At 54.2% G+C, this 21,811-nt stretch overlaps 1 protein-coding gene across 1 annotated transcript in view; it reads right to left on the bottom strand.

Moving 5' to 3' along the window:
• Positions 1 to 21,530, bottom strand: part of LOC308674185 (heparan sulfate glucosamine 3-O-sulfotransferase 4-like) — a gene marked incomplete at its 5' end in the record, with an annotated part of 93,295 nt that extends 71,765 nt beyond the window's left edge. Inside the window, one exon of the mRNA XM_081338461.1 lies at positions 20,953 to 21,530. Coding sequence (XP_081194587.1) covers positions 20,953 to 21,530 — 578 coding nt within the window. The remainder of the gene's footprint in view (positions 1 to 20,952) is intronic.
• Positions 21,531 to 21,811: the final 281 nt, after the last annotated feature.

Here is a 21,811-nt window from a genome sequence, read left to right as displayed (position 1 = left end):
CCCCTTCTTCTATTGCCCTCAATCTTTCCCAGCATTAGGCTCTTCTCCAGTGAGTCCTTCCTTCTCATTAAGTGGCCAAAGTATTTGAGTTTCAGCTTCAGGATCTGGCCTTCTAAAGAGCAGTCAGGGTTGATCTCCTCTAGGACTGACTGGTTTGATCGCCTTGCAGTCCAAGGGACTCGCAGGAGTCTTCTCCAGCACCATAGCTCAAAGGCCTCAATTCTTTGGCGCTTAGCCTTTTTTATGGTCCAACTTTCAGTGCCATACATTGCAACTGGGAAGACCATAGCCTTGACTATACGCACTTTTGTTGACAGGGTGATGTCTCTGCTTTTTAATGTGCTGTCTAGATTTGCCATGGCTTTCCTCCCAAGGAGCAAGCGTCTTTTAATTTCTTGGCTACAGTCCCCATCTGCAGTGATCTTGGAGCCCAGGAAAATAAAATCTGTCACTACCTCCATTTCTTCCCCATCGATTTGCCAGGAATTGAGAGGGCCAGATGCCATGATCTTGGTTTTCTTAATGTTTAGTTTCAACCCAAGTTTTGCACTCTCCTTCTTCACCCGCAACAAGAGGCTCTTTAGTTCTTCTTCGCTTTCTGCCATTAGAGTGGTATCATCTGCATATCTTAGGTTGTTGACATTTCTCCCAGCAATCTTAATTCCAACTTTTGATTTATCTAGCCCTGCCTTTCTCATGATGTGCTCTGCATATAAGTTAAATAGGCAGGGCGACAGTACACAGCCTTGCTGGACTCCTTTCCCAATTTTGAACCAATCAGTGCTTCCGTGTCCAGTTCTCACTGTTGCTTCTTGGCCCACATATAGGTTTCTCAAGAGACAAATAAGATGGTCTGGTACTCCCATCTCTTTAAGAACTTGCCACAGTTTGTTATGATCCACACAGTCAAAGGTTTAGCATAGTCAATGAAGCAGAAGTAGATGTTTTTCTGGAACTCTCTAGCTTTCTCCATGATCCAGCGTATGTTGGCAATTTGATCTCTAGTTCCTCTGCCTCTTCGAAATCCTGCCTGTACTTCTGGTAGTTCTCGATCCACATACTGCTGGAGTCTAGCTTGTAGGATTTTAAGCATAACTTTACTAGCATGTGAAATGAGTGCAATGGTGCGATAGTTTGAACATTCATTGGCACTGCCTTTCTTTGGAATTGGAATGTAAACCGATCTTTTCCAATCCTGTGGCCACTGTTGAGTTTTCCAAATTTGCTGGCAAATTGAGTGTAGCACTTTTACTGCATCGTCTTTTAAGATTTTGAATAGCTCAGCTGGAATTTACCATCAGGAATTCCTCCCAACCCGAATCTCAGCAACTGAGTCTTTCTCGTGCCCTCCCTGCACTTTTCACCCACTTATAATCGCCGATCATCCCAAATCCTTCAAGTGCTCCTGGCAGAGGCTTGGTCTCCTAAGCTGGCTCCGGCGTCTTCATTGGTCTCCAAAGCCAAAGCCTGAGCTGGATGCCAAACCCAAGCGCAGAAGACAACCAAAATTTGACCTCTGTTCTGCTAAACGAATTTCTAATCTCCATCTGCAGCTTTTTCACGCGTAATGCCATAACTGTATCCAAGGTCAGATTTTATTTTAAAAAGCAAGGAATTATTATTAATGCCATCCAGTTGAAAAAATCCTTTAATGCAGCTCCTTGAAAAGACACAGCTAATGCAGTGGACATGGCAAGCCCTCCAAAATACTCCTTTATGGCAATTCTGAAAAAAGGCCAGATGGAGCCAAGTGCCTTTTTGGAATCCCCTGTTATGGGCTGTTCTTATGGCCAGGGCCTGGGCAGAGCCAGCTTGGCCTAGGGGTTAAGGGGCTGGCCTAGAAACCAGGAGACCATGAGTTCTAGTCCTGACTTGGGCATTAAAGTCAGCTGGTTGACTTTGGGCCAACCACCAGGAGATAGTGAATTCTAGTCCCAACTTGGGCACGGAAGCCTCACTAGCAGGAAAATAGGAGGAGGAAGGAGTATTAGCTATGTTTGCCGCCTTGAGTTGTTGAGGAATTTAATTAAACAAAATAAACAATCAAATTGAGGGCCCCCAAGGGAAGGGCCCCAAATAAAACTGGACTTTCCTCCTCAAGAGAAGGCAGGGAAGGAGCTGAAGAGCCAAGCTGAGCCAGCTTGCAGCACCGGAGGGCAGAAGGAGCACCAGCTCCTCTCTTCTGCCCCCTCCCCCCAAGCCACGTGGGCTGAGCCCTGCAGGCATCTCCCCTCCCTGCCTTCCCATGCATACAAAATCTCTCCACCCATTCGATTTGGGGGAACTGCCTCAAGCCAACTCCTTTAGGAGACCCTCACTCAGGAATGGTAGCTACTGGGTGGGATTCTCAGCCCATCTCATCCAGCTGTGTGTCCTCACAGGGCCCTCCTTCAGAGGCAGCCCCACGACTATCAAGGCTAACAGGCATAGATCCCCGGGACTTCTGTGAATCGGCCCAAGCCTTTCTGAAGCCAGGCACGCCAGCCAGCACCACCACATCACGTGGCAAGGAATCCATCCCAAAGCTGAATTACGAGTGGTGTAAAAAAAGAAAAAAACCCCTCTTTCTCCCGATTCTTCCAAGATTCAGCTGCATTGGGAGACTTTTGTTCCAGTATTTGGGGAAGGAGCAACTGTCCACTTTTTCCGCACCAGGCATGATTTTGTACACCCAGCCCTGTGCAAGTCTTTCTCCCCTTGTTTCGGTAAGGAGACCACCGAGAGCAAGGAGGGAGGGAAGGGGCTGTCCGGGAGCCAAGCTCATCTCTCAGCGATGGAGCAAGAGAGGAGGAAGGGGGGCCGGCCCCAGAGATGCTCACAGACTCGGGGCCCAGCCCCATCCGTGCTGCTCCTCTTGGGGTCCTGCAAGGGATAGGGCAAAGGAAGCCCCGTGGCCCTTGGGATGCCTCCCCTGCAGTCGGGGGGGGGGAGAGGGATCTTGGGAATCAAAATCATGGAGAAAAGGGAGGGAAGCATCAGGGCAGCCTTCTCAGCAGAGCTAAAGAGAAACGCCAAACTCTTTGAGACTTGTCCTTGGGTGTTAAACAGTCATCCTTCCTTCATTCTGAGTGTAATAAATTTCAGGGCAGCCTCTTCCCAATGGACTTGAGAGAGAATGGCATCTCTTTTAAAGGGGAGCTTTAAAAATGGCAGGAGTCACCTGAACCTTGGATTTAGACATTCCTTCCTGGTAAAAAGCAGAACGTTTGTCTTTCCTTCCCATGAATACAGACAGAGACACAGACAAAGGGAGGCTCCACCAAATACCTGCTACCGGTAGCTGAAATTACTGGTGCTGCCTTAGTTGAAATTGCATCCTTTTTGTCTTGAAAAAAACATAGTTTATAAATAAAACAGTTACCGTATATACTTGAGTATAAGCCGAATTTTTCAGCCCACTTTTTGGGCTGAAAAATTCCACTTCGGCTTATACTCCAGTCAACAAAAAAAACTTACCGAGGACTTGTGCGCGGCCGAGGCTTTGGTGCTTCCGGGATCGCGCGCACCTCTCCCAAGCCACCACCGTCCGAGACCTGCCGAAGTTTGGGGAGGTTTGGGGAGGTGCGCGCGCACCTCCCCAAACCTCCCCAAACGTCGGCAGGTCTCCGTTCCTCCGCGCCCTGCCTGCCTGCTTCTTTCCGCAGCGGAAAGAAGCAGGCAGGCAGGGCGCGGAGGAACGGAGACCTGCCGACGTTTGGGGAGGTTTGGGCGCCTCCCCAAACCTCCCCAAACGTCGGCAGGTCTCCGTTCCTCCTGCCGACGTTTGGGAAGGTTTGGGCGCCTCCCCAAACCTCCCCAGGTCTCCGTTCCTCCGCGCAGACCTGCTGACGTTTGGGGAGGTTTGGGCGCCTCCCCAAACCTCCCCAAACGTCGGCAGGTCTCCGTTCCTCCTGCCGACCTTTGGGGAGGTTTGGGCGCCTCCCCAAACCTCCCCAAACCTCGGCAGGTCTCCGTTCCTCCGCGCAGACCTGCCGACGTTTGGGGAGGTTTGGGCGCCTCCCCAAACCTCCCCAAACCTCGGCAGGTCTCCGTTCCTCCTGCCGACGTTTGGGGAGGTTTGGGCGCCTCCCCAAACCTCGGCAGGTCTCCGTTCCTCCGCGCAGACCTGCCGACGTTTGGGGAGGTTTGGGCGCCTCCCCAAACGTCCCCAAACCTCGGCAGGTCTCCGTTCCTGTTTGGGGAGGTTTGGGCGCCTCCCCAAACCTCCCCAAACCTCGGCAGGTCTCCGTTCCTCCACGCAGACCTGCCGACGTTTGGGGAGGTTTGGGCGCCTCCCCAAACCTCCCCAAACCTCGGCAGGTCTCCGTTCTTCCTGCCGACCTTTGGGGAGGTTTGGGCGCCTCCCCAAACCTCGGCAGGTCTCCGTTCCTCCTGCCGACCTTTGGGGAGGTTTGGGCGCCTCCCCAAACCTCCCCAAACCTCGGCAGGTCTCCGTTCCTCCTGCCGACCTTTGGGGAGGTTTGGGCGCCTCCCCAAACCTCCCCAAACCTCGGCAGGTCTCCGTTCCTCCGCGCAGACCTGCCGACGTTTGGGGAGGTTTGGGCGCCTCCCCAAACCTCCCCAAACCTCGGCAGGTCTCCGTTCCTCCTGCCGACCTTTGGGGAGGTTTGGGCGCCTCCCCAAACCTCGGCAGGTCTCCGTTCCTCCGCGCAGACCTGCCGACGTTTGGGGAGGTTTGGGCGCCTCCCCAAACCTCCCCAAACCTCGGCAGGTCTCCGTTCCTGTTTGGGGAGGTTTGGGCGCCTCCCCAAACCTCGGCAGGTCTCCGTTCCTCCGAGCAGACCTGCCGACCTTTGGGGAGGTTTGGGCGCCTCCCCAAACCTCCCCAAACCTCGGCAGGTCTCCGTTCCTCCGCGCAGACCTGCCGACCTTTGGGGAGGTTTGGGCGCCTCCCCAAACCTCCCCAAACCTCGGCAGGTCTCCGTTCTTCCTGCCGACCTTTGGGGAGGTTTGGGCGCCTCCCCAAACCTCCCCAAACCTCGGCAGGTCTCCGTTCCTCCTGCCGACCTTTGGGGAGGTTTGGGCGCCTCCCCAAACGTCGGCAGGTCTGCGCGGAGGAACGGAGACCTGCCGAGGTTTGGGGAGGCGCCCAAACCTCCCCAAACAGAAACGGAGACCTGCCGAGGTTTGGGGAGGTTTGGGGAGGCGCCCAAACCTCCCCAAAGGTCGGCAGGTCTGCGCGGAGGAACGGAGACCTGCCGAGGTTTGGGGAGGCGCCCAAACCTCCCCAAAGGTCGGCAGGAGGAACGGAGACCTGCCGAGGTTTGGGGAGGTTTGGGGAGGCGCCCAAACCTCCCCAAAGGTCGGCAGGAGGAACGGAGACCTGCCGAGGTTTGGGGAGGCGCCCAAACCTCCCCAAACGTCGGCAGGTCTGCGCGGAGGAACGGAGACCTGCCGAGGTTTGGGGAGGCGCCCAAACCTCCCCAAAGGTCGGCAGGAGGAACGGAGACCTGCCGAGGTTTGGGGAGGTTTGGGGAGGCGCCCAAACCTCCCCAAAGGTCGGCAGGAGGAACGGAGACCTGCCGAGGTTTGGGGAGGCGCCCAAACCTCCCCAAAGGTCGGCAGGTCTGCGCGGAGGAACGGAGACCTGCCGAGGTTTGGGGAGGCGCCCAAACCTCCCCAAAGGTCGGCAGGAGGAACGGAGACCTGCCGAGGTTTGGGGAGGTTTGGGGAGGCGCCCAAACCTCCCCAAAGGTCGGCAGGAGGAACGGAGACCTGCCGAGGTTTGGGGAGGTTTGGGGAGGCGTCCAAACCTCCCCAAAGGTCGGCAGGAGGAACGGAGACCTGCCAAGGTTTGGGGAGGCGCCCAAACCTCCCCAAAGGTCGGCAGGAGGAACGGAGACCTGCCGACGTTTGGGGAGGTTTGGGGAGGTGCGCGCGATCCTGGAAGCACCGAAGCCTCGGCCGCGCGCAAGTCCTCGGTAAGCTCCGGGCGGTCACTTGCTTCGCGTCTCCTGAGGGAAGGGGGGGCGACTGGAGCGGGCGTGTTTCCTCGCCTGCTGGGCGCCGCGATTTGCCCGGGGAACGCGCGGGCCCCGAATGGCAGCGTGGAGCGAGGAAGCGGACAGCCAGGGCTTCCCCGAGAGCCGCGGCCACACAGGGTATTCCTGTGTATTCAGGCTTGCAAAATGGCGGATCGAGCCTCTGCTGGCGGCAGAGGCTTGCAGAACGGCGGATCGGCTTATACTCGAGTCAATAACTTTTTCCAGTTTTTGGGGGTGAAATTGGGGGTCTCGGCTTATACTCGAGTCGGCTTATACTCAAGTATATACGGTAACTTAAAACATCATTTTAAAAAATGCTGTTGAAAAAACCTAAATATTATTAGTACAATTGAAAAGCTGGTGATGTTTGTTCTCCTCACATATATCAGACAAAAAATCCTCTAAGCATCGACAACAATTAATTGAGCTGGTGCTGTTTAGTGCCTGGTGACTCAGAAAGATCTCTCACAAGTTGGCTTGACACAATGATTACTTTCCATTTTCTAATGAAAAATAATCTGGAGAAAAATCTGACGAAATCATTTCTCTATTCACCATGTACTTCCAGAATTGATAGCTACATCTCATTTTAAGTACCGTGCTGAAGAAAATGTATTTAGATTATATCAAACAAGTACAATGCAGTTTTATTGGAAAAGATGGTTACAGAATTATCCTGTCTGGTGAATTAATAATGGCTTAAACCAAATCCATTCCGAAAACCTAGTTGGCCACACTCACTCTAGAGCAGCGGTTCCCAACCTTTTCTATACCCCACAACCCTAGAATGCTTCTAATATATTCTTGCACCCCTTACAAAAGTTCAAAATGAATTATGCATGTACACTATAATTTTGAAACTTCCAAACCCAAGTTTTTGCACCCCCTGGAATATTGTCTCGCACCTCCGGTCGGGAAACCCTGCTCTAGACGGTTGATAGTTGCCGAATTTTTGAAAAAACTCGAGGTGCATTTCCATGGATTTCCATTGCTCCGATTCCACCCTTGCCTGGGCATCACTGGCTCAGTCGGAAGGCCTCTCGATGCTCTGTGTTAGGCATATGGTGTTAGCCTACAATGTTGGGTTGAAAATATATTAACCATAATGCTATGTCTTTAAGTTGTTAATTGGCCAATGGGTGTGTAAGTGTTTTCATGGCCATAAGAGGAAGCTAGGAACGTAGCTTCTCTCTCTCTCTGAATTCACTGCTTTCTACTGTTACTGTTTTTGCTCTGCTGTTGGTTTACTACTGTTGTAAACCTGAACTGTGTATTGATCTCTGGACCGGTAAGAAGACTTTGTAGTTTGGATTACTACTTGGACTGTTGCTATTGTTTATGACCTGGACTGTTTATTTTTGACTGTGCATTTTTGTTCTTACACCACCTTCAAGTAAACTATTTTTTACTTTTTTACTCAGTGTACTCTTGTGTGACTCTTGCTGCTCTCAGTACCCTTCCTTGTCTGTGCAACTCTTTGGTAGCACAAGGAGACCTCTGCACAACAAATTCCTTAACACTCTGACTTTATGCTTCCAGGGCCCAGTTGACAGGAAGCCTCCTAAGACCCCGTGGAGCCTGGCCACGAGGACACTTCCTCCGTCAGAAGCACCACTGAGGACCCTTGAGCTGGACCCACAGCGGGGCTTCTCACCGCTTCGACACTCTAAACCTGAGGCATGCCAAGGAGACCTCTTACCCCCAGAGAGGTTTGCCAGCCAGCCCAACTCAGGGCCTGACCTTCATCTCCAGAGAAGGGCTCCCCGGGCAAGGCCATCCTCTCCTGCGAGGCCCCCGGGAGGAGAGTGGATCAAAACCACACGCCCTTCTCTGGGGCCCTTTGTATTTAAATAGTCTTTAAGGCCTAATTACTACCCTTAGTCCTCGCTTATGGACCACTTGTTTAGCAACCATTCAAAGCTGCGATGGTATTGAAGAACAAGCGGTAGTTACAACCTTTCCTCAAATTTCAAGCCATCCCAGTCCCATGATCGCTCGGGCGCTTGGCAACCAGCTTGCACTCACAACTGTCACAATCACAAGATTGCCACCTGCAACCTTCCTTACCAGCTTCCCTCAAGCAAAGTCAGTGGGAAGCTGGCAGAGAAAGTCGCAAGATGCTGCGTTAAGTCCCCCTCGCCTCCTCGTTCAGCAGGCCACCCTGTTCCCCGCCCCTGCCTAGCCTGCACTGAAGGCCCCAGGGCTCCAACACACACACACACACACACAACACACACACACACACACACACACACACACACCAGCATCCAATAACCTTACCTGGGCCTCTGCTGCTTCCCACTTAATGACCCGGGCATCCTGGTATTACCATGGCAACGGGCATGGCCACATGACATCACACATGTCGACTGCCCCACTTAGAGACAGCAAGCCTCTTCCCAACAGTGTCGTATCTCGAGAACTTCCTGCACACCTTTATCAATCAGCAGAGTTGAAGGAATGCCTTCCTTTTTGCCTACCTTACTAATTGGGGACATGAAACATTGTGTTACTTTTGGCAATAAGGCGTCCCCCTGGGCGACAGTGTTGCCGCTGACAAATCCTTTCAACCACAGATGCAGCCTTTGGTTAGCTTTGCAGGCACTTCTGACACAAACGCAGGCAGACGTTGCTAATCATTTAAGCAGTTCAAAAGTTTAGTCACTACTGAATTCAAATGTAAGTATTACGACTTAGGATCACAATTGAATTGCTCAAAATTTCTGTTGTTAGGCAAGATAGTAAATTTAAGTAAATTTTGCCCCATTTTATCACCTTTCTTCTTGTCATCTGTCCCACTTAAGTCAGTTAGCAAAGAAAGGCCATCAGTAGCCAGGTTGTTGAGGGACTTTGGCCTCCCCCCTCCCATCTTTGCTTGTCAGAAAGGGGACCACCTGAACCTGGCACACGGCAACCTCACCACTGCATGCCAGTTGCCAAGTGCCCAGAATGTGATCACACAACCACGCAAGGAGGCTGCCTTGGTCGTAAGTGTGGCCGGTCATAGATCACTTTTTTCAGGGACCCGGTAACTTCAAACGGTCACTGAAGAACGGTTATGTTGAGGACAGTTTTTCTTTTTTTCTAGTAATTTAGTGGTTGCTTAATAGTTTTAGTAATCCACCAAATTATCTGGGTATATTTTAGAATTGTTTTATTTTACTTAACAATAGTCCATATATCCTAATTGTTTAAAGATTATATTTAATTTTGGTCACCGACTATGTTATATTCCCCTGTTGGTTGTAATGAGTGCCAGCAAATAATTCCATTCTTTTTTTAAAAAAACAGGGATTCCTAAGGACCAACGTATTCTCTCTGAAAACACAGAAACATAAGAAACAGCTGCAGCTGGATGCCTTTCGTCCTCACTCCTCTTAAAATCCCCAAAAGCATCACAAATGCCCCCCCCAACATTCCTTCTTTCCTTAAATATTCCTGGCCTCCCCCAAGGAGGGGGGAATACTTGCCCCCAGTGTCAGGGAGAGAGAGAGAGACAGACAGACAGACAAGACAAGAGAAAGATCCCTCCACAGCCAGTTTCTGCGGGGGGGGGAGATCAGCATCCCCCCCATCAGGCAGGATTAAGCTTCAATTATGGCCTCGAAGCAGCATCTGGAGCTTCGAGGCGGCATCAGTTTTTCTCGCTGGCTGGTGTGCTTAACAGCCCTAAGCAAGGAGGGGCCTGCTTCTCTCTGAGGCTGTCTGACAACAGCTCCCCCCATCAGGGCTTATTCTCTCCCTGACCTGGGGAGGGGGGAGAAGACGACCCCTCACCTACCTACTTGTAGGACTAAGTCCCAGAACAGTTGATGGGGCAGGAGGGCTGCTTCCTGTTACAACCAAGCCCATCGTGATACAGCTCAGGGACCCACAGAGCGTGGGGGGGGGGGAGTGAGAGAAAGGGGACAGTGTTCTTCCTCAGGAAAAGGGGGGGGAGAAGAAAGCCTGGCAGCTGATTGGCACAGGATCTCCCATGGCCTCCTTTCTTTGGGATCCCTCTCCTTCATGCCAGGCCCACTGAATGGTCCCCTATACCTCAGTGCGTGTGCAGCCCTAAGAAGGCAGCAGTTCTCATCTTTGGGGAATGACAAAGGAGGGGAAATCCGGTTACCCAACGCAGCCCAGAGACCCAGCTGCTGCCGCACGCCACAGTCAGCCCCGTTTTCTTCCTTGGCCGCCGGCACCCGGAGAGTTTCCAAGGCAGAGAGCCATGGGCTCCCAGGCAAAGATCCCGGTTGCAGCACCGGCCAACAGCTGTGCAGCTTCAGGACCACAAAGCCCAGCAGAGACTGCCTTGACAGGCTGTGGGGAAAAGGACCCGGTCTGAACTGCTGCCGGTGGAAGGGAGAATCTGGGCCTTGGTGCTGAGAAAGAGCAATCAAATGTTCTGATTGGTCTGACTGGCTGAGGTTGCAGGGAAGACTCTTCCCCAACTTGCCACATTGTGGGTTGGCAGCCTGGCAGTCCAACTCTGCCCGCCAGATGCCCAGAAATCTGGCCAAGAAGCTTGAGCCCTGCGCCAAGAGCTCACCAGGTGGCTTGTGGCAAAACCAGGGATTTGGGGAGTGTTGGCTCTACGTAGTAAACACTCCAATAAATACCGTAGATGGGAAATTTTCCAGAAGGGAAGCATCTGATTTCTCCTGGGACAGAACTATCAATCCATCCCCTCAGATAGAAGAAAAGTACTCCCAAAGACTTCAGCTATTTTAGATTCTAGCTCCCATAAGCCACGCCACCGTGGTCAACGTTCAGAAGTGTGGGTAATGTAGTGCCAAGCACCTGAAGCACTTGTGCTACCTGCTCCACCACGATCAGTACAGACTGAGGATACGTCATGAATTTTGAACAGACACCCTTGCAGGCTCTGCTCCCATCAGAGCTGCTTGCCAGGTGTTTCAGATGGCCAGGAAAAGGGCGGGGGGGGGGACACACGCACATGTTGTTTCCTCAGCAGAAGGAACATGAAGAGGGTGTTTTAGGTTTTCCGAAAAAGCTTTTATTTCTCCTATTTAAATGCTACAATTAGCTTTTGGGGGTGTGTTAGGGCTCTGCATGGAAGCAAAAAAACCTAGAGACATTCCTAACCTGGGAACTTCATCATGCCACACCTCCCTGCTCATCAACCCTAAGGTGATATTTTCTTTTGCAATCCTCCTTCCACACAAAAAGGTTTGCACAGCAGAATCTTTACCATCTCCGTCTCCTTTTGGTCTTTTGCCTCGTCCTCTCAGGCACCCAGCAGGGAAAAGGGCAGCCTGCGGGCAACCTACTTTCCTGAGAAAGGAAGTCCTGTCCTTTTACTCTGCATTCGGACGGACTCAAAATTCATCACAAAAGGTGAAATCGTACAAGAGGAATCTCGATGCTTTGAATTATGGACACACAGCAGAGAGTTGCAGCAAACAGCCAGCTTCAGCCGGAGAAGAGGACGCCCTGGGTTCTCTGAAAATTGACAGCTGTGGGCAAAGGCAGCAAGCGGGATGATGCTTTGAATTATGACTGATCCGGACATTAGAAAATCACTTGAGGCTGAGTGTTATTGTCAGCCTTCGCATATCCATCTCTACCTTCACCCACAGGCTGAACGTCAGGATATCACGGGATGCCCACCTGCATTCTAAGGAAAGATGCAACAGGTTCTTGATAACAGTAAATTGTCTGCCACCCTTAAAAGCTCTCATGGCCAGTAATTTTGTATATACAGAGGCCTCGTTCGAAAGGAAACGCTCTTGCTGGAATTCTTTGGTCATAATCCCAACTCTCTTTTCTAATGGCCCTTACTAGTCATAGCTCCGAGGTCCTGCGCTGAGATCCATTGTTCCTGGTTTAAGTTGCTACAAAAGACATCTGGCAATATGGAAAAACATTCCTTGCTTGTGGGGTGAGGGATGAGCCATCCAGAAATGTTGGGCTGAGAAGGTACGCGTGTGTGTGTGTTCCTGATATTTGTAAGCTACCCATTAACTCTGCCCAAAAAAAGGGGCAGGCAATCTTCTTGCACTGAAAACAACCTGAAAATTGCTGCAAAGATTGACATTAATAGAGGGCCAGCAGGATAAAACAAACATGACCATGAACATTAATCGCAACAATAAAAGCTGCATTTCTGTTCATCAGAAATCTAGATAGGGAAGATCAATATAACATGGCTCTCAAAATGTAGCAAGCCAACTCTTTGTCAAGGTCCAAACAAGATTTACACAGAGATTTATAAACCAGGTTTAATGGCAGGAAAAAGGTGTCAGGATACAGAATCTTAAAAACTGAATAATCAAACTGCCAGTCCTAATCTTGAGTGAATTCGCTAAGACAGAGTCTCTGTGAATTGTTTGAATTTGTTTCTCAGAATTACTAAACTGAAGAACCATCAAGCCTTTTGGCAAGTGCAATGGACTGAAATGTCCGTGTTTTGAAATATTTCCTGCCCTGCTGGGTGCCTCTCAGGCTAACCTCATGGGCTTCACCTCTGGAGATGGGGGCATCCAGAAAAGAACTTCAGATTTTGGAATAGCTGCATAGATTAATTGGGCAACAGCTGTCATCATTTTGTGGATCAGACGGGGCATTTTGACTTGTAACCAGGAAATTTACAGGAAACCAAAGAGATGTTCCATGTAGCTAGGATCAATTACCACACTTTATGATTGCTGAAGTTTCAAGGTAGTCTTTGACTGGGCCTTATTTCAACAGGATGTTCTGTACTCATCCAATACGATGTTTTCAGGGTTTGAAAATATTAATGACTTTTTTCTAGAGTAGTGCAAAGCCACTGGCAATAAGGCAGACTTCTCATGGAAGGTTGTTCCTGGCTGCTTCCAATGGGCAATTGGAACATGAGAACAGATCCTTCCGAACAAATAGTCAGGATGGCTTAAGAGGTCATGGATGGGGAGACCAGAGGGGATGAGGTCATTGGTCAACTTTGGCCTATCAGCAGTATCCAGCAGTGGCACCTGAAAGCCTATCAACAAAGCTAAAGGTCACTCGAGCTGAGCTGAAGGTCACTTGACTGCTGGTCTCTGATCCAGCGTGAATACTCAGAAGCTCACATTGAGATAATACGACTTCCCCACCTGCAGAGAATTTACTCAGGGGCGGTCCACTGGCTGTTCATTTGTGGAGCCACACATCCCCTTTGCTCCAGAGTTTGCATCAGCCCCAAGCTCCCTCTTGCCTTCCTTCCCATACTCCGCTCCTCAGATAATTTCCACGCTCATCTTATTCATCTTATTCACCCTACCCATCCTATAATCTTGGAGGTGAACATTAATTTAAGGTGCAGTCTTCTTCTGTTTATACTGCAATTCTTTAAAGAATTCACAGGAGAGTTTGTCAAGGTAAATGCCTTCAACTACATAAGGGCGGTGGTGTTAGTAATAGTTGAAGTCATAAAGAGCCCAGGAGTTTATGACCCATCCTCAATGCCGGCAGCATGTAAAAACTGACATGATGCTTTCTCTAAGTTGGACGTTTTCATGCACAAAAGGAAAAACAGCTAATTTCTCTCAAATACACACACACTTTCTCCAGCTCTCAAACACTGCATATTTAAAAGGCTTTTCTCTCTCCCCCCCTCTCTCCTTTTTTACGTATGACATAAAATGAATCAGTGAATAAAACTGCCAAGCTTGGAAATAAAAAGCAGTAAGGCCCACTCTGCTCACCAAGCTTTTGCAATGCATTCCTCTCTCTCTCCCCCTCTCCCTTTCTCACACGCACACACACACACACTTTCAACTGCAACGTACTGACAAAGAGAAAGGCCCACGCTGGGCAGTAGCACCAAGGACTCTGTTTATGGATCAGAGACCTCAGCAATAGCCTTCCTGTCAGCCACAGCTCAAACACCAATAAAAAGGTTCCAGAACCAAGAAGCAATTTCCTGCCTTCTAGGATCCCGTCTGGCATTATTTTTTGTGCAAAGGCGCTTATAGAAGGAGAATCTGGCAAAGCCTCACAAATACAGCTTTAAGATGTCTAGAGTTACACAGCCCACCAAGACGCACTGGGAGAGCAGGCAACAGGGAGGAACAGACTGGATTGCCTCCAAGGAACAGAATACCGATACTCATTCTCTGCTGAGTAGACCAGCAGGGAAGGTGGATGAGCAGCCTTTGGTTGCACATCACAGCCACAAAGGTCTTCTCAGGTTTCCGGCCCTGCCAGACCAAACGGGTCCTGAGGTTTGCAGAACACAATACGTCCGAAGGGTCCTCTAAGGCAAGGGTGTCAAACTGCCAGGCCCTGGGCCGGTTGCTTGATAAGGAGGCCGCCCCACCCCAGCTCCAGCAATGCAAAAAAAGCCATGATGCGTCACGACATGTCATGTGACACGGCGAGTTTGACATCTGTGGTCTAAGGCCTTCCTCGGTCTCTTGGACAAGTGCATCAGGAACAGTGTGATCCACAACCTCTATAGAGTGCCAGATGAGAAGAAAATCCGGTCCAAGCAGCAAAAACGTGATCCAGACCAGCCCACCGTGGACTTCCAGGGATTTCCAGGGTCCCACTGAACCCACCCAGCAGGTAGGGATGAAAGGCAACCGTGCAGGAGGTCACCCTTCCATCTGGGGTCCCGGCAGCAGAGCCAAGGAAAGGGGGCGAGGGGCTGCCTTGGGAGGAGCCCCCTCCTCACCCCACATGCCTGTGAGAAGCAAGGCACCGGCAGCACTTTCGCCTGGCTCTTAAGGGCCTCCAGCAAAAAGAATAAAACGCAAAGCCAATTAAATTAAAGGCACAACTCCCTATTAAAATGTAATCAATAATTCTGAACAAAGGAATCAAGCCACTCCAAAGGCGGACAGCCCTGCACGCTCACTCCCTGCCCGGGAGGCCAAGGGCTCCTTGCTGGGAAGGGACGGCCAGGACTGCAGATGCTACTGACCTTTTCCAGATTCCCACCTTGGCGAATGTCAAGAGCAACATCACACGGGGCCTCTAAACGTTGCCCATGTGGACAGAAGCAAACCTGCCGGCCCTTGGCTTCCTCCTTCTCCAGCCAGGCCCACTTTCACTCCTGGGCAGAGGTGAATGCAGGGGGGGGGGAGGGCAGCCTCTGCACACAGCACATCTGGAAGAAAGCCAGGGAAGCGTCCAGGGCTGCTTCTCCCAACCTCCCCTTCAGGGGCAGCTTGGGGTCTGCACTACCGAGGGGCTCTTTCAGTGGGGCCTGAGGCCACGAATGACAGCCACTGAAGGCCGTGGGGCTGCTGGGGGGCTGGAGAAAGGGATGGAGGGGCAACGGCGGTGGCTGCAGCCTCTCCAGCAGATGTGGAAACCAACCAGCCCTCCTGCCTGCCTGCGAGGAACCCCGACCCCCAACAGCTGCAGCGGGCAAGGGGCTCCGCTTCTCACTCTTCCATTTCTGGGGGAACCCGGGGGCGGTTCGAGTGGGATTTCTGGGGAACTGAGCACTCAAAACAGATCCTGCAGTCCACCTCAGAATTCCTCCCGCAGCTCCTACCGAGAGCACAGCGGGATGAAGGTTGCAACTTCGGAGAGCAGCTGGACAGGAAAATGAAAAGCCAAGGAAGCTTTATGGTCCGCTGGGACTGCAAGTAATCAATCACAAAAGCAGGATTACTGTAGATAAGTAAAGCTACCAAAATGTAATACCTACAGTGAACTGTTGATCTGTCTCCCTTCCCAGTTCTTCATACTAGGCCCTTGGCTGCTTATTCATACCCCAGGCCTTCTAAATTCATGGAAACCTGCCCGAGCAAAAATCATCGGAAAGAAATTACCGCTATATACAAGCAGTAGGGATTGTTCCAGATGAACCTCACCAGCCCTGGAGCCATGAAATTTCTGCTGAAGCGCCCAGTATAAGAGCTACGAGGTAAGGAGGCAGGACTGGCCCGGGGCATCCTTGGTGACAGCAGGGGCATCAACTGAGCTCTAGCTAAGGAAGGCTTCCTGGGAGGCACCCAAGCAGCACTTCCGTAGACACCCCAAGGAAAAACAGCCCACCCCCTCCTGAGCATAGGTCCCGCTGGCAAATAGCTCTTACAGCCAACACAAAATCACTCTTTGCATCATAAAGCCCTGGTTTCTCCGACTTCTAAACAGGTCTGGACAATTATTTCCTGTCTACAGAGTTCTCATCTTCAGGCTAAAGAGACCCAGAACTTCCACCTCATCCTTCCAGGCACCGGATCATCTTTGTGACTCCCAGGACACCCTTTGCTAAGCCCCTGACCACTGCCCAGAGCTGGACACCATATCCTACGTGTAGCCGGACCAAGGTAAAACAGCCCCTCTGACTGTGCTTGCTTCTGACACACAGAAGGTGCCTCACATTGCACCCCCTTTTTTCTTCTGCAGCTGCACCGCTCTCTGCTCGGGTTGGTAAGATGCTGCATTTGTCCCTGTCGACTCCCCCCCCCCGACCCCCCACCCGCTTTGGCTTCTTGTTCCAGCTTGTCAGGGCCCTCCTAAGCTGTGATTCTCTCCTGGGATATTTTCTCCTCTGTCTCCACAGTTCGGCCCTGGGCTATATATTTTTCTGCTATTGGAACTCCCGCCCCTCTGTGTGGGCTGCAGATATTTTGTAATGCCTCTTCCAGGCCATTGGTAAATGTGTAAAAGAGCCCATGGCCTAAAACAGAGCCTCCCAGAGCCCCACGACCAGCTCTGGGCCCAGCTAATCATTGGCAACATTTTGCCAATTTCTGTATCAAAAACTCACAGGAAACTTTTTTACTCACCACATCCACAATTCTCCTGTGGTCAACTGAACTCTCAGTAGCAAATATAATTTGTCACGATTTGTTCTTGATAAATCCATGCTGACATCTGCTAAGTAATAGCATTCTTTTCCAAACGCTGACTGCTTAATAATTTGTCCCCAGATTTTGTCCAGTACCAACCTCAAGTGAACAGGACTTAGCTCAGACCTCCTGATCTCCCCCCCCCCGCCGTCTTTCTGAAGCCAACTCCGTCCCTCTCTAGGGAGAAGAGCAGAGCCACACGGGAGCCCAGGCCTTCTGCCTTCCTGCAGACGTAGCTCAAATGCTCTTTTGTGAGGCTAGTTCTTTGTACTTTGCATGCCTTTCTGACACATTCAAAGTGCCGCAAATTTTGACGGTGGCGGCGGCGGCTGCTTCTGCTGTCCTCACCTGGAGAATCAGAGAATCACCTTGGTGAATTAGGAAGTAAGAGGTTGCCAGCGGCGTCCCCAGGATCTTTTGCTAAGGCCGTGTGTGTGAGAGCATGACTCTTGCAGGAGAGGGGCAGAGCTGGCAGTACACTGCTGCTTCTGACCCCCTGGTCTGCCCCAGAGGCAGCTGTGTGCCCCAGAATCCTGCTGCTTCCTCTCCAAAACTCAACGCCCGAGTCGGGAGACACCCAGATATATCTCAACTCATTTAACTGCAGAGGAGCTGAACACGCTAGCCTGCGTGCAGCACCCGAGGCAATTAAGCTCCCCCCCCCGCCTCCACCATGCGCTGCTTTATGGCCAATCTCAGGGGTTCCAAGAAGTCGGCAGCAGCCACCACCCCCGTCGCCTCGCCAGAGCCCAAAGCTCACAAACTCCAGAACCCGGCTGGGTGTGGCAGGGCTCAATTTTAAGGATGGGAGTGACAAGAGCTCACCTAGGTCAAGCCCCCCAAATCACCAGAACCCCCCCAGAAAGTGGCGATTCCACCGAGCTGAGTCTGGGCCAGAGGAGCCAGCCCCGTGGCCAGGAGAGGCCACGAGGAGCAAGGAGGCCACAGTTTGCTTTCCTGTGGCCCGGAAGCACCCACCCCTCAGCTGCACCCATCTGTGGTCTATTCCTGGTGAAAGGTCTGGTGGACGCGGGCACCGGAATGTAACTCGATGCAGAGTAAATGGGTGGACGAAGGGAGGGGCCCTTCCGACAATCTTTTTTTTTTTTGGATGATTTGAGAGCGAGAGGAAGCTCTCCCGCTCTCCCTCCCCACTTCCTGGCCCCCAGTGTTCAATGAAGGCCGTGCTTATGTGACCCACTCGGCCAAGCCAGCCACAGACCCAGCATTGCAACTGCACAGCATTCCAAGATGAGAGTGATTAGATGCATTTGTGGTTCAGGAGGCTGTGCGTTGTGTTGAGGGGTCAGCAGTCAGGCCAGGCCAGGCCTTCTCCCTCAACTCCCCTCTCTCTCTTCTCCCAGCATGGGTCAGGTGGTTGGTCGTTGCTCCCAGCAGCCCCGCCTGCCCCCTCCCCAAACAGGTTGCTCGGCATCCCCACCTCTGGCATTTCCTTTTCGGCAGCGGAAGGCTTCTGGGTCCGGAGGCGCCCCAATGTTTCCCCTGCCGGCTTTCCGGGCAGCCTTTTACAGCAGTCCTGCCTCCCCCATCTCGAGGGGCAGCACGAAGCCCACGGACAGCCCGGACAGCCACACTGAGTTCCAAAGCCAAGTCTGACCCTCCCTTGGCTTAGAAAAGCAGTGCCTGAGGAGCAAAGCTGTGAGAATCTTGCAGGAATTTGGCCCACCCTGGCCCCACCGCAGCTTATGTGCCCACGTCTTCCCAAGCACATAACCTTAAGAGGCCACGAAGGGCCGAAGCGAAGCCAGATGAGCAGTGTCACCTCCTGCTGTGCGAGCCATTAGCTGGGCATGCACACCCACGCACAGACACACCGCTCAGAGCAAATGTCAGAGTGGAACAAATGCCTGAGTTTTGAAACCACAGAGCAGGCAATTCAGCTGGAGCCAAAGGGCCAGCAGAAAACCAGCCGAGAGCGAGCTGCTTTTGCAGGAAGCCTCCACTCACGGCAGAGAGGCCCCTCGGCCACCCATTTTGCCGGCATTAGCCAAAGCAGGGGAGGGGGAGCTGCCGGGGCGGAAGGCAAGAAACAGGCCCAGCTGTTAACCAATGAAGCAGCTGCCGTGGGACGGGATGGCCGGGCTCTCCTTCACTGGCACTGGATGGCCATCTATGGCAGAGGCTGGAGCTGTACAGTCCTACAAATTTGCTGAACTGGCTGGACAGAGTCACTGGCAATCCCTTTGCTAGAATCCAGGATCATCTCAGGCACGCTGGAGCCTTCACTCAATGCAAAATGCCCTGGACTTCCTGACCTACTTCCTAGAAGCCAGGGGAGAAGGGGTGGTCAGCTGCATAAAGAAGGCGACTTCTGGGTGCACAATGCTCCCCCAGAAAGTCACAGCCCCAAATCACAGGGCTGGGCTAAGGTTAAGCACTCCAGGCAGCAAGAGACCACAACCAGAGGAGAATCCCCATGCCGGGGCAATGTCGAAGAATGAGGGGCTTGCCAGGGGGCACAGGACCTGCCCACGGCAGGCTTCCAGTCCCAAATGGTCCAAAAGCACCGAGCCCCACTGCAGGGGAGCCAAAGCAGACAGGCTAAGCCACACGAGAGACACAAACCACTTCAAAAGCAGGAAGGGTGTCCCAGGGATGGCCAGCAGCCTCTCCGTGCAGCACCCGCTGGCTGCAGCTCCCGCACAGGGCAAAACAGTCTGGGAACAGAATTGGCCCCTCCAGTCTCGGCGCATGGTAGGCTAGGCAGCTCCTGGCTTGGAGCCCTTGTCCCTGGCCCACGCCAGACGTGGCTAGATGCAAACTGCACATCAGAAAGTGAAGGGGCACCTCTCCCACCCCAAAGCTCTAGGCAAGAAACATCGACACAAACACACACAAGCACAGCAAAGTGCCTAAGGATGAGGATAAGGACATTCTTCCTGCCTCTTGTCACCCGCCCTGGGGAAGCCCCTGTTTTTAGGGCACCTCTGACTTCTTCCCCGGTGCCCCTCAGGAGGGCTGAAAGGTATGCCGGAAACTGAGCAGGCAACTGAGCGATGGGTGCAGCCCTGGACCACCCAGCCAACAAAGCTCAGCCCTACGTAGCCCCTCTGGGCCCCTCTGCTCAGCAGCGCCCAAGCCTCCCCCAGACAGCAGAGCACTTGGAAGGGACCTTGGGGGTCTTCCAGTCCAGCCCTCTGCTCAGGCAGGAAACCCTCCACCATCCCAGAAGTCCTAAGGATGCAGACAATCCCCCTCCCCCTCCAGGAAGGAGGCTCTCCTGGGAACCCCCCTCCTTCCAGGGCCCCACGAGAGCCTCGGCAGCCCATACAACTTTCGGGAGGGCCAGAGAGCGTCGTGCAGCCCAGCCCGGGTCCTCCACATGCTCCTGTTGCACACTCAGGAGCAGCCGAATGACCCGGCCAGCCTTTTCCAGCAGCTGCCACCCGCCAGAGATGACACCTTCCGACCCAGAGCGCTTGCTCTGGAACCCCCCGGGAATCCGGGAAGAGGCTCGCGTTTTCTTCAGGGCTGAAGCCGAGCGCCAGGAAGCCAAGCAGCAGCCACTCTGCAAGGGGGGAGATTGCCAAGCGGTGGGCAAAAGCATCAAGTGGCGGGAGGAGGAGGGGGGGGTCTGTCCCAAAGCGGCCAGGGTTGCTCCACAGCCTCGAGTTTTGTCTGCTTCTCCCCCGACGCACACACACACACACACACACACACACACACACACACACAGCAGCTCGCCCTACGGCACCTTAAGATACGAAGAGGCTCCTCGGGGCAAGAAAGCAAACGCGTCCTCCCCACCCGGGGATGCTCCCTCCCAGGCGGCCGATCCCAACTCTACCGCAGCCCCCGCCCCGCCCAGCACCCCGGGTCTCGACCACCCTCCGCGCCTCCGGCCGCCTCCAGGTGCCTGGGCGAGCGCCTGGGGAGCGCGAGGCAGCCGCCGGGCTAGAGTCGGCGCTCCGCGGCACTCCCCGAGCCACCGGCCGCCGTTCGTGGGCGAGCCGGGCAGCCACGCGACCTCCGGGCCGGGCGGCTGTCCAGACCGGCGGGCAACTTGCACACCTGCGGAAAGGCGGGGGCGCCCCGAGGCTCCTGCTGCGGGCGGAGGAAGCGGCGGCGATCGAACGGCCCGAGCAGCCCGCGCGCGCCGCGAACCCGGCAGGGAGGCGCCCGGAGTGGCGGAGCCCGGTGCCTGCGCTCCCCGACAGCCCCCCCCGCCTCACCTGTACCAGTCGAGGCCGTGCCCGTAGTTGCGGTCGAAGAAGTGCGGCTCGGTGCCCACGGCGCGGACGTCGGGATGCGCCCGGAGCGCCTCCAGCAGGGCGCGGGTGCCCCCCTTCTTCACCCCGATGATCAGAGCCTGCGGCAGCCGCTTCTCGCCACAGGCCGGCGTGGCCGTGGCGTCCGCCAGCTGGGCGGCGGCGGGGGTGCTGGCGTCGCCGGGGCTTTCGGCAGGTCGCCCGGGGACGGTGGCGGCGGCGGCGGCGGCGGCGGCGGCGGGAGGGCTGATGGCGGCTACCTGCGCGGCGGCGGAGCTGCTCCGGACCGCCGCCTGCACCGCTTCTGCCGCCGCCGCCGTGGAGCCCGGCGGCGGCGGCGAGGTCTGGGGCTGCGCGGGGCGGCGGGGGGCGGCGGGGCTGGCGGACGGCGCGGCGGGGCTGGGGGAGCCCTGGGCGGCCAGCGGGGAGCGGAGGGGGCCGGGGCCGCCCATGAGGCTGTAGCAGGCGTAGGTGAGGCAGAGCGAGAGGCTGCACATGCAGAGCAGCTTGCGGGCGGGGGGGCCCTTAGGCGGGGGGGCCATGCCGCCTGCCCGCGCCCAGCCCCGGCCGCATCGTGTCAGCCGCCCGGCCGCCGCCCCCCCGGCTGCAGGGGCCGCTGCCGCCCGCCCGCCCCGCCGCCGCCGCCGCCGCCCGAGGGAAGCCCCGCATGGCACAGCCGGGCGCCGGCCCAGGCTCCGCGCCGCGCCAGCTGCCCGAGCAGGGAAAGTTTGGGCCGGGGTCGGGGCGGGGGCGGCGGGGCGGGGCCAGGCAGGACGCGACGGGCGGCGGCGGAGGCAGCTCGGGCGGTGACGCCGGCCGGCCG

This window comes from Vipera berus, assembly GCF_964194415.1.
Source record: "Vipera berus genome assembly, chromosome: 13".
NCBI classification, from domain to species: domain Eukaryota; kingdom Metazoa; phylum Chordata; class Lepidosauria; order Squamata; family Viperidae; genus Vipera; species Vipera berus.
The sequence above is the reverse complement of the archived record's forward strand: the minus strand, read 5'-3'. Positions and strand labels throughout refer to the sequence as shown.